Consider the following 13,297-nt stretch of genomic DNA (forward strand, 5'->3'; position numbering starts at 1 on the left):
TTGACATTATTATAAAAGAAAATAGGCTACAATAAAGATATATCCTTAAAAGTATATAAAGTGAAAAAGAACAGAAAAATACATAGAAGAGAATAAATTTTAAGTGTCCTCAAAAATGCTACATTAGATAAAACATACATGAATTGACTTGACTTAACATCTCACTGTGTGTGGGGACGTGAAAACTGTATACTATGCACCATAAACAGTTTTGTCAACTAGAGAGATTAAAAGGAAATCAGAACAGCAGATAAGTACCAGTGCAGGAGGAAAAGGAAAGAAACAAAAGGAAAATGCAGTTACTAACAGCATAGGATGTATTTATTGCCACTATTGAATGTCATTATTGAGGGTTTCTGATTTTATTGTTGGTCCATTTGGCTATTTAAAAGGTAATGCAGAGCTGCAGAGATGTGTCTGTTGGTGAAGTGCTTGCCATGCAAGCATGAAGACCTGAGTTCAGTCTCTAGAGCCCAGGGTAGTGCACACCTGTAATCCCAGAGTCGGGACAGCAGAGGCAGGTGACGCTGGGACTCACTGTTCAGCCACCCTACCCTACTTGGCAAGATGGAAAGCACTGAGGAACACAAGGGTTGACCTCCATGAGTGCTTCTGTGATTACACACAGACACGAGCGTGTCCACACAGAAAAATAACTCAGTAAGCTCGGCTAAACAGACTTTCTAGAAAGGAATTAGTATTTTAGTGACAATCGTATTTTATGGATGAAAATTTGTCATGACTTGAATATTAATTATTTTACCTTATATATGTATTGCTTTGTATTCTAGAACTGATTGTTTATTTTTCAGTCACATTTTAATGCTTACTTACATGTTATTCTATACAGGCATTTACTACAGATTTCAGGGTCCATTGGGCTCAGCATCCTTTAAGGCCAGAGTTTGCAGAAAGTACCTACTTCTTATATAAGGTAAGATAACCTATCACTCTTGGCTTTTCCCTGCATCTTGTTGTCTCTCTTGCTCTTTTATAATAACAAAGAGAATTTATGGTTGTAGTGGTTAGATATATCATGATTTGCATTCATTTAGCCCGTAAAATTGTAGAAAGATGTAAGATTTGATGTGAACTTCAGTGTCTTTTCAAATATAATTCTGAAGACTTGAGTTCGAGGCTGTAGCTCCAAACAGAAAACAAGGAAGTTGAGATCCCAACTATGATATTAAATTAGCCCCTTCTGAACACTGTAGACATCTCTGCTGCAAAAAAGAAGGGTCATGAGAACAGAAAAGAAAACAAACAAAACCCAACAATTTTATATTGAGGATCTCATACTCTAGCAAGTCTCTTCCCTTCAACCAGGGAGTTCTTTTGAGCATTTAGACCAAAGTGTGGACAATATGCCCCTTCTTAGAATTGGGAACAAAACACCCATGGAAGGAGTTACAGAGATAAAGTTTCGAGCTGTGATGAAAGGATGAACCATCTAGAGACTGCCATATCCAGGGATCCATCCCATAATCAGCTTCCAAACGCTGACACCATTGCATACACTAGCAAGATTTTGCTGAAACGACCCAAATATAGCTGTCTCTTGTGAGACTATGCCGGGGCCTAGCAAACACAGGAGTGGATGCTCACAGTCAGCTATTGGATGTATCACAGGGCTCCCAATGGAGAAGCTAGAGAAAGTACCCAAGGAGCTAAAGGGATCTGCAACCCTATAGTTGGAACAACATGATGAACTAACCAGTACCCCGGAGCTCTTGTCTCTAGCTGCATAAGTATCGAAAGATGGCCTAGTCGGCCATCACTGGAAAGAGAGGCCCATTGGACTTGCAAACTTTATATGCCCCAGTACAGGGGAATGCCAGGGCCAAAAGAATGGGAATGGGTGGGTAGGGAAGTGGGGGGCGGTATGGGGGACTTTTGGGATAGCATTGGAAATGTAACTGAGGAAAATATGTAATAAAAAAAAAAAGAAAGAAATGTAACTTAAAGGCTAAGGTAATGGTTTCAGTTGTTTGAAATTCTATAAATCAAATCTGTGGTGTATTTCCAAACCTATTTCCTGTGTAATGTGTGCTGGTGCCCAAAACAAGGCCTAGCATCTCGTAGGCACTGCCTAACTACTGGATGGATGAATGGGTGTGTGGCCACTTATATGCTGTGTCTATAAATACATGTATTATCCTTTTCAATAGGCTACAGGAGACCCTTACTACCTTGAAGTAGGGAAAACACTTATTGAAAATTTGAATAAGTATGCTCGAGTGCCTTGTGGGTTTGCTGCCATGAAGGATGTTCGCACTGGGAGTCATGAGGACAGGTAAGCAAGCACCCATCCTCTTCCTTAGCAAGGGACACAGCACACTGAGACACTGAGTGCTGGAGCACCCGAGGGAAGGGACACGGCACACTGAGACACAGAGACACTGAGTGCTGGAGAACCTGAGGGAAGGGACACAGCACACAGACACAGAGACACTGAGTGCTGGAGCACCCGAGGGAAGGGACACAGCACACTGAGACACTGAGACACTGAGTGCTGGAGAACCTGAGGGAAGGGACACAGCACACTGAGACACTGAGACACTGAGTGCTGGAGAACCTGAGGGAAGGGACACAGCACACTGAGACACTGAGACACTGAGTGCTGGAGCACCCGAGGGAAGGGACACAGCACACAGACACAGAGACACTGAGTGCTGGAGCACCCGAGGGTGCAACTTTAGTTCATTGTGCTTGTTTTTTAAAATCTCTTTGATCTGCTTATTTAAAGCAATTTGAAAAGTCATGTTTTTCTTTTGTTTTTGCTATAGTGCCTCATGTGTAGTAGGTACTCATGATTTTTAAGTAGAATATTTCACATCAGAACCTGTTTTCGGGGACATTAAAAACATTTTGTGCTGTGCTGTAATTTTTAAAATATATTATGTAAGAGAAGTTATCAGAATAGTGAAAGAGCTAACTTGAATTCAGTCAAGGATTCTTCATCAACGTTATCATGGCCAATGTGTGGTCTCTGATTCTGTCCCTGGTGGGGAGACCAGTGCTGGGGTCTGTTTCACTGATTACTAGATAGATGTGGTACCATGAAGTACTCAAGTGATAAGGGCACACACATTGAGCAGTATGGCCGTCACTTATAGTCCTGCTGTTCCAAGATCACTTTTGTAGCCTTCCTATCTCTGAATGACCACCAAAGCTTGTTTATTCATTTGGTTAGCAAACATCCATTTCATAACTACTTTTGAAACCCATTATATGCCAGCATTGTACTAGTTTTAAAGATTAGACATATAAGGCTGGAGAGATGTCTCAGCTGTTAAGAGCACTGACTGTTCTTCCAGAGGTCCTGGTTCAGTTCCCAGCAATCTCATGGTGCGTCTGTAATGGAATCTGATGTCCTTTTCTGGTGTGTCTGAAGAGAGCTACAATGTACTTACATACATACAATAAATGAATAGTTCTTTTTAAAAGAATCTTAGACATATGAGGGCGCATGCATCCTTTGAGCTCTGAGTCAGTGAGGACAGATAGATAAACAGACTGCTCAGCTGTGCTGCAGGCCAGTCGGAGGGCATGAGCTGCACGGTGGGATGGGATGCTCACTCAAGTGCTTCTGAGAGATGAGGAAGAGCTAGGAGACAAAGTGAACAATTGTTCTAGGCAGAGACTGAAGACCTGAGGAACACGATGCTCACACTACCACAGCACTGAGGACATGAGGAACACAGAGCTCACACTACCACAGCACTGAGGACATGAGGAACAGGGTACTCACACTACCACAGCACTGGGGACATGAGGAACACGGTACTCACACTCCCATAGTAACTGAGACCTGAGGAACACGGTGCTCACACTCCCACGGCTCTGAAGACATGAGAAACATGGTGCTCACACTCCCACAGCTCTGAAGACATGAGAAACTTGGTGCTCACACTCCCATAGCTCTGAAGACATGAGAAACACGGTGCTCACACTTCCACAGCTCTGAAGACATGAGAAACATGGTGCTCACACTCCCACAGCTCTGAAGACATGAGAAACATGGTGCTCACACCCCACGGCTCTGAAGACATGAGAAACATGGTGCTCACACTCCCACAGCTCTGAAGATGAGTGCAGTGCTTACACTCTCACAGCACTGAGGGCATGAGGAACATGGTGCTCACACTCTCACAGTAACTAAGACATGAGGAACGCAGTGCTCACACTCTCATAGTACTGGTCCTTGGTCCTTCTCTCAGAGTGTTTCAGAAATAGTTAACTAGCCTTGGACTCCCTTCCCTTACTGTAGCTGATGAGGAAAGGCTAGGTTTTGGGAAGTGGACCTACAAACAGCAGCAGAATAGGAAAGCAAGCACTTCCTTGTAGTCCAGGTGCTCTTTTGAGCACTTTATATGTTCGACTCATTTGATCCAGCAGCCCATGGAAGTATAAACCCAGCATAATCTTCATTTTAAAGATGGACAACCCTAGAGGGAAAATAAGAGAATTGCTTCCAAGGTATGTGATAAGGCTAGGTGAGAATTGTAATCAATACATTGGCATAGCCAGCCATGTGATAGCAGCCGTCTATTCACAGAACAATAGGTAAGCACCTACTTTATGCCAGGCACTGCACTTACTTAATTGTTAGTGTTGATAGATGAGATGCAGTCCTGGCCCTCCAGGGCTTTATGGTCAGTGAGCAGGGTGGTTATGTAGAGAGGTTAGAAGCGCATGATAAATGCTGCAAAGAGGACACAGTGGGAGTTAGAGGAGAGGTAGGGTATTCTGTTAAGAGGTTTCACTTTTCAGAGTTTACCAACCTTCCTTTCTCTCTCCTTGCTACCCACTGCTCCTTTTATGATGTTGTTGCTAGACTTGTTACCACTGCTTCGCTCCTTTTTTGACTGTAGCCTAGTATATAGAATATCTCCTGAATTATATGGGTTGCAGATACAGATTGGTGGTAGAACACCTACCTAGCTTGAATTCAGTCCTGGATTTCATCCTCAGCTTTGAAACAAAACTGTGCATGTACACATGCATGTGTGTACACACACACAGACAGACACAGACACACACACAGACACACACACTGTTAGCAATTCTGCTCAGGATGTGCCCAGTACCAGAAATAGCACTGTAATGATGTGGAGTCATGTAGTCTTCATTATATTGTATTATTAACTGCCTTTACATTTATTTTTGTTTTTATTTCAGTAGCTATATTTTGTTGAATTCATATTGAACTTGTGGCTGACCCAGCTAGTCTCAAATACTGAGCTCTAGACTGCTAATAAGCATATTTTCTGCCTTGATCTTAAGAAGCTGATTTTTTTTCCATATTTTTTTATTGGGTATTTATTTCAATTTCATTAGAAGCTGATTTTTTTAAAAGCATGAATTTAGAACTTTATATTTAGTTTAGGGAATTTTCATTTTTGTTCCTAGACAAAACTTTGGGACTGAATACCATATCAGAAGTCTTTTGGCTGAACTGCTGGTTTTCAGTATCCTTCAGCTTAGAGAAATCTAATTTCTCTAATTGACAAGGAAGAATTTTGTATTGAAATTGTGACTAGTTCCTCTACAAGGCACTTGTGAACTTTAGTGACAGGCTGTTTGCTTTGGGTGCATATTCCCCTACAGATCTACAGACATTATCCTGTAGTCACAGGCGTCCACATGCAACACACACACACTCATACACAGACACACTTTTCAAGAAGAAAATATTTGTATTTTTCTAGTGATATGTGATTACTAAAAATAATCTAATTGCCAAAAAAAGAAATGAAAACTTTTGAAGACCCTGCTGTCATGTGCCTAAGACAATGCTGAGCAATTGGTGGTCATGCTAGACATGGGCAGTGCCTTTGCGTTTGCTTTTGTGTATGTATTTCTGGCTTTAGACACAACCAGATCATCTGGAGCTTAGAGATGAGTGATCTAATTGTCTTACTCTTTTCTAAATGTTTACACAACATGTTTTATAATCAGTTCAGACACTTGTCAGTTCACCGTTCTCACTAACACCCCTCTCAGTCACAGTTCTCAAAGTAGCACTCAGAAAGGGGAGCTGGGGTAAGCTTTAGTATAGACTCACAGGGCAGTGTTTTTCTAACAAGGTTTGCATCAAAATTGGGCCACAAGGTTTTAAAGTATTATAACCAGGAGATGCTCAGTGTGTAGCATGCTTGCTGCACAACCTGAGGAGTGTGGTCCCCAGCATCCACATGATGAGCCGGGCCTGGCCACATGCGCTCAGAGTTACCAGGGCAGAAGCGGGATACTCAGAGCTCACTGGCAGCCTGGTCTAACCAGCTGACTAGCTCCAGGTGTGCTGGAAAACTTAGTCTCAAATCGTAAGGCGGAGAGTGATAGAACACACCAGTGTCAGCCTCTGACTCCCCATACTCACCACACAGCTGTTCAGATACAGGAACGAGTAGAGCTGTGGTTTCACTCTGATACGTAAGTCGGCTGTTTTGTTCCTTTTGCAGAACAGGAAACAGAAGTCACAGTCTTTAGGTAATGTCCCAGTGGCTGGTGACCTCCTTAGCAGAAGAGATTCATCTTTAAAGCCCAGTTCTTCACCACTCCCATCATCCTTACTAATGCCCTTTCAATCTGCATTCAATTTAGTCAGCATCACTGAGGACCTCTATGAGCCAAGAGCTGAGCTTGGTGAGAAGTATGATCCGATGCAGCCTGTTAAATACACCATAGGCATGTGTTACTGTCAAAGCCTTGGTGCCTTGGTGTGGGAGGTAGTAAATTTACTTAAATTTGATGTTGCAATACCAGCTACTCCCTATATACTCTTTTCCTGACATGTAATTTATTTAAATTTCTCTTTAAAATGTTGTAACATTAAACTATTTGTGAAGGCATATCCACCTGTCCCTCTTACTCTCCTCAACTATAAAGTAAACAAATAGATAAAAGCTTACTGCTCTGGGACATAAGTATTGTACAAAGCTGTGCCTACAGTCCTGGGTCTTTGTGTTTACTTTATGGAACCTTTTATAAATGATACCTTTAAAGTCTTTTCATTACGTAAATGCCTGCATAACAAATACCACAAAAGTGATGTGCCTTGTTCATGTGTTAACATGACTTATAAGATTCTTGTGTGGGTCTCATTAGTACCTTCATCTGGAAGTTTACTTACTATGTTTGTGCCGTATTCTCCATAGTAGAAAACCTGTTGAATGAGTAGTGTTGGGGCTGGTGAGATGGCTCAGCAATCAAGAATACAGGCTGTTCTTCCAGAGGTCCTGAGTTCAATTCCCAGCAACCACATGACCTTCTATAAAGGGATCTTATGCCCTCTTCTGGTATATAGGGGTGCATGCAGACATAGCACACCTACATTTAAACAAAACAAAACATAAATAAATAAATTAAAAAAAAAAAACAAAAACAGGCAGTTGTGGCTTAGGCTTAATCCCAGCACTAAGGAGGCAGAGGAAAGTGGCTCTCTGTGAGTTCAAGGACAGCCTGATCTACAGAGAGAGTTCCAGTTCCAGGACAGCCAAAGCTCCCTGTCTCAAAAAAAACAAGTAGAGTGGTTTGAATTTGTGTTTGTGTGGGATATTTTACAGGTTTCTTTTTGTGAATTTCTGATAAAATTAACAGTAGTGGTAGGCAGCTCCTCTGATCTTTTATGCCATCGTGGTATAAAAAGATCAGAGTGGTTCAGGTTACTTCGACAGGGGAGGATTGAAACACTTTGTGTTATATTGACTATCTATCACTGATACTTGGACTTTTAAATATTTATTTGTGACTTTGATTTAGAATGGATTCTTTCTTCTTGGCTGAAATGTTTAAATACCTGTACCTGTTATTTGCTGATAAAGAGGACATCATTTTTGACATAGAAGACTATATCTTTACAACAGAAGCTCATCTGTTACCGCTTTGGCTTTCCACCACAAACCGAAGCATCTCAAAGAAGAACACAGTGAGTTTTAAATTAAATGCCTTCATCACCTTTCACTTTTATAATTTGTTTTTTTCTAAGTAAGAAGTAACCCATAATTAGAACTTAGTTAATATGCTTGGTAGGAGGGGTTACTTACAGTATTGTCTCATTTTCTTTTAGGACATCACTCTTGTTTCTTTTTTATCCTAATATTAAGTATCACTGTTATTATTAGTTCCTTTTTTTCTTTATGTTCTAGACCTCAGAATACACAGAACTGGATGACAGTAATTTTGACTGGACTTGCCCAAACACTCAGATTCTTTTTCCTAATGATCCACTGTATGCTCAGAGCATCCGTGAACCCTTGAAAAACGTGGTGGATAAGAGCTGTCCGAGAGGCATCATCAGAGTGTAAGATGTACCCTTTTATGTCTAATACCATCATTACTGTATGATAAACACCATTACATTTAATAATATAGTTAATTCATAATAAGTAACTATGCTTAAGGAGCTATAACAATAGTTGAAAAGACGTTTCACTTAGACCAGAGATACGGAGATTTGTAGTTTTTATTGAATAAAATTTATGTGAACTTTTTCATATTTTTGCCTAATAGTAGATAATATACAACAGTTTTTAAATTGATCTAGCTAATTTTTCTCTGTAGTTTCTGCATAGTGGAAAGACAGTTTTTGTATTGCTTTGTTTGTGTTTTATTGATTTTAGAATTCCTTCTTGCTCTTGATTGAAATTAAACTTATTTGGGAGGCATATAAACAAACTCATCTTCTTGTATCTAGATAATTATCATAAAGGCTATTGACGACAAAGGAACTAAAAGAATAAAGTAGGCATTATTGTTATTCAGTGAGGAAAGGATTATTTTGCTTTTAAAATATTGTAAGGGGTGGTGAGGTGGCTCAACAATTAGGAGCACTGGCTGCCCTTCCAGAGGACCCAGGTTCAATTCCTTGTACCCACATGGCAGCTCACAACTGTCTGTAACTTTAGACCCAGGGATATGACATCTTCCTGTGGCTTTGAAAGCACTGCATACACATGGTACACAGACATACATGCAGACAGAACACCACTACACATACAATTTCTAAAAGTTAAAACTGGAAAAAATTGTGAGAAATATATGTTTTCAGAGAAAGCCAGCATACACGATCTAGTTTACTGGAACACACACACAAATGCATACACAGAAGGGTGAAAGTGGCACAGTGTGTTAATAAGCAGAATTATGCATGGGAAGACAAATTGAAGCTCTCCCAGGTCTAAAACTAGCTACTTTGCAAATATCGACTAAGAGTATTCTTATTTTTATATTTCACTATTTTAATATGTAGTTGTAAGCCTTGCTTCTGATTCTTTTCAGCAGAGAGGAGAGTTTCAGAAGTGGAGCTAAGCCTCCTCTGAGAGCCAGAGATTTTATGGCCACTAACCCTGAACATTTAGAAATCCTGAAGAAGATGGGGGTGAGTTTGATTCACCTCAAAGATGGGCGAGTCCAGCTGGTCCAACATGCAATCCAAGTAAGACATTGCTGTATGGGCTAGGTACTGTCTCTCTGCTCTGTAGCTTGAATAGGGTGATGGCATTTGACTGTTGGAAGCTTGAGGAGGAAACACACATGGAAGTCTTTTGGAAAGATCCAAATTCTTTTTTTTTTTTTTGGTTTTTCGAGACAGGGTTTCTCTGTGTAGTCCTGGCTGATCCTGGAACTCACTCTGTAGACCAGGCTGGCCTTGAACTCAGAAATCCACCTGCCTCTGCCTCCCGAGTGCCGGGATTAAAGGCGTGCGCCACCACGCCCGGCTAAGATCCAAATTCTTGTGATCAGTTTTGATAATTCATTTATATCACTACAGTCAAAAAGAGGATGTAAAGCTAAATTTTCTTTCTCAGTTCATTGTCTCTCCATTATTTTATTTTGAGTTATTGGTTAATTTTAATTTTCATATAGTAATATTTCTCACTGTTTTAGCTTCCCAAAAGCATTTAATCTTGGTCATTCATCATAGAAACCAAGCTTCCCATATTTTTTACCTGGAAAATATATCATACTTTTTAGATAAATTTTATTGGCTTTTACTTTAAAGTTTTTATAACAAGAAACCTCTAAGTTAATTACATTAGTAGTCCCGTGATGCTGAACAGCAGAGTATTCTGAGTAATTTTAATCTAGAAGCACACTCAGACGACCTTTACTCTCAAATCAGGTTTCCCACGACAGCACCTTTCCCTCACATTTTTATCTATTTTCTTTTTTTTTTTTTTTGGTTTTTCGAGACAGGGTTTCTCTGTGTAGCCCTGGCTATCCTGGCACTCACTTTGTAGACCAGGCTGGCCTCGAACTCAGAAATCCGCCTGCCTCTGCCTCCCGAGTGCTGGGATTAAAGGCGTGCGCCACCACGCCCGGCTTTTTATCTATTTTCTTGTCACCTCCGACTTTGATTTAAGAATCTCTTTATATCCTTATGGTCCTTAATTGTGAGTGTGGATCTCTAATACTTTTACTTTGGCCACCATTGAAGTAGTGGCCACCTGTGGCCTCTTAATCATTAATACAGTGTAACTTTGCTTAACTGTTGATTTTCCTTCTCTTAAGATGTTTTCTTCCTTTTGGCTCCCAGGGTATTCCAGCAGCATAGTTCCTTCTCAGGTCTCACTCTTTGCCTTGTAGACTGCTTTGTAGCTCTGCTTCCCTGGCACGCCCACTCAGTGTAGGCCCATCTAAGACGCTAGGTGACATTCTTCCTGTCTCTTCTTTAACAGTATCCTGTTTCCGCTGCTAGCTTTGAGTGGTTGATGTCTCGGACATGTGCATGTGGACGTGTGTATATGCTCATTCTGAACTTCACCCTAAACCCACCTTCAGCATCCCAGCCTCTATCGGCCCTAACTTGAATTGTGTTTTTCTCTGACAGCAGAAGCTTTCTTTTCCTGCAAAGGGGAAGCCAGGAGAGGTAACCAAGCAGGAGGAGGGAGCTAGGGCATTTGATGTAGGGCAGTTTCACGTCTCCCCAGAGCTGGCGTGTATAGTAGGAATGCAACAGCGAGAAAAGTTGCAGACAGTTGTCTTCAGAAAATTTAATTGATGAAAGTAGTGTATTGAGGTCAAGGTAGATTGCAGATATTTAGTGGGAACCTTAACTAAAAGGAGAGAAATTCCACGCACAGTTTGTAATTTAGGACATCAAAAGGATGGGGAGATTTGCATGAGGACAGCTAAGTTCCACTGAATCTGTCTCTTTCATAGGCTGCTAGTTCAATTGATGCTGAAGATGGGTTGCGGTTCATGCAGGAGATGATAGAGCTGTCCAGTCAGCAACAGAAGGAGCAGCAGCTGCCTCCACGAGCTGTCCAGATTATCTCCCACCCGTTTTTTGGCAGGGTCGTCTTAACTGCTGGACCAGCTCAGTTTGGGCTGGATCTATCTAAACACAAAGAGGTATGTGCACTCTGGTAAGCTTACTGGAGTTTAAATACTAAGTATTTGACTTCTTTGTCTCTTACTTAGTAGCTTTACGTGTAGAAGTTGGGGGACTTAGTGGTGGAAACATATACTCAGCTGAGTGAGACCTGGTTTTAGTCCCCAGCACAGCACAGCACAGCACAGCACAGCACAGCACAGCACAGCGCAGCACAGCGCAGCGTTACCTGAGCATCCAGATCCTGCATTTTAATTAAAGTGTTCTTGAGTGGCTGTCTGGCTGAGTGCCTGTGGTCATTAGAGTGTTTGCTGTGCACACATGAAGACCTGAGTCCACCCCCAGCATTAAAGCCAGGCATGTCAGTGCCTTCTTTTAATCCCAGCATTGGAAGCAGAAGCAGGAGGATCTCTGAGGATCCCTTGGGCAGCCTGTGATCCCCAAGTTCTGAGAGAAACCCAGTCTCAAAAGATGGTGGATGAGACTGGTGATTGACCTGTAGCTTTTGTAGGTGCACACACACACACACACACACACACACACACACACACACACACACACGGGAGGGAGGGAGGGAAGGAGGGAGGGAGCACCCTTCCCTTAAAGCTCATGCTACTAAAATGACTAGGTTATAATTGAAGATGATGTAGGTTGCTTTTATTTCTGACAGACACGAGGATTTGTTGCAAGCAGTAAACCATATAATGGTTGTTCAGAGCTCACTAACCCTGAGGCAGTGATGGGAAAAATTGCCTTGATACAAAGAGGACAGTGCATGTTTGCAGAAAAGGCACGCAACATTCAGAATGCTGGCGCCATCGGTGGCATCGTGATCGGTGAGTGGTCCCCTGGGTCCGTATTGGGCAGAGGAGATGATTGGGGCCTTGTCCTTTTATTTTTTAAAAATCTTGTTAAAGCGATGTTCAGGTTATTTCTATTTTGACAACATAAAGGAGAGCTGGTTCAGTGACGTGATCATTTCTTCACAATCCAGAGGTTTCTGTATATTGATGTCAGCGAGAATACTTGGGGTGAGGTGGGAGGGTCAGAGTGCTGCAAAAGTGCCCACACGCTGGAGAAGAAACTGTCCTTGAGACCTACAGTCCCCAGGTAACTCACTCAGCTACCTGCGGGGGGCAGCCTCTAGAGACTTCTGTCCCTCCACAGGGTGGCAGGCTTTGGAATCCCATACCTGTGGGTGCAGCTCATGGCTCTGCCGCAGTCTGGTAGTGCAGTGTTAGCACTACCAGTTACTTGGTATCTTTTCTTTCTGAAAAGGGTTTTGTGAGCTACATAATACTGAGCAACACATAAGCACTAGATGGTAGAACATTTTATCCCTGTGGAGTTTTCCCACTGAAGTTACAAATGACCAGTTTTAGCTGATTTTGCCCATGTGTTTTGCTATTCTTTACCCCCTCTCTTTTTTCCCCTAACAAGCCATGATTATCAGCAAGAATGTAAAATTTTGTATGTCTAAGGTAAAAAGGCATATATTTAGAAAGAAGTGGAAGACTGGAATCTCACATCAGTTGTGAAGTGACTGGGAAGGTTCATTTTGCATTTTTTCTTTTCCTTAATTAGCATCCATTTCTACACTGAGAGTACATAAGACATTAAAGGGCTGGGGGGATGGCATTGAAGGGATGACCCTGCTTTTGACTTTAGCATCATGAAAAACAAGATGTGAATACTTAAATATTTAGATTTACTTCAGCAAAGATTATTTACTACTACCTTTATTCTATATGGGTACTAAAATGTTGGTTTAAGTGAATAGATTTTATTAGTTAAAAGTTTTAGGAGAAATTGTGTTTAATAGTTTAAACCCAGATTGGGCGTGGATCTGCTAGCTTGTGTCTCAGTTTAGATGTTGCTGAGACACAGCCAAAGTGGCTCATGTCCATACTGTCTCTGCATGCTTTGAATTTACAGTTGGGTAGTTCCAACAGTGTTCAC

General features: G+C 41.5%; 1 protein-coding gene across 7 annotated transcripts in view; it reads left to right on the forward strand.

The window, feature by feature from the left end:
- Positions 1-13,297, forward strand: part of Edem3 (ER degradation enhancing alpha-mannosidase like protein 3) — a 66,072-nt gene that overhangs the window by 39,776 nt on the left and 12,999 nt on the right. For 2 of the 7 annotated variants that reach the window (XM_085841906.1, XM_085841916.1), the window contains exons 12-18: positions 851-934; positions 2,169-2,293; positions 7,765-7,930; positions 8,151-8,305; positions 9,283-9,439; positions 11,167-11,358; positions 12,009-12,174. In XM_085841906.1, the coding sequence (XP_085698032.1) occupies positions 851-934; positions 2,169-2,293; positions 7,765-7,930; positions 8,151-8,305; positions 9,283-9,439; positions 11,167-11,358; positions 12,009-12,174 (1,045 nt within the window). The remainder of the gene's footprint in view (positions 1-850; positions 935-2,168; positions 2,294-7,764; positions 7,931-8,150; positions 8,306-9,282; positions 9,440-11,166; positions 11,359-12,008; positions 12,175-13,297) is intronic. The other 5 variants (XM_085841927.1, XM_085841934.1, XM_085841911.1 and 2 more) reach the window with 3 other exon arrangements.

Source organism: Mus caroli, unplaced genomic scaffold (genome assembly GCF_978045245.1).
Source record: "Mus caroli unplaced genomic scaffold, Mus_caroli_1 scaffold_1, whole genome shotgun sequence".
Taxonomy (NCBI): Eukaryota; Metazoa; Chordata; class Mammalia; order Rodentia; family Muridae; genus Mus; species Mus caroli.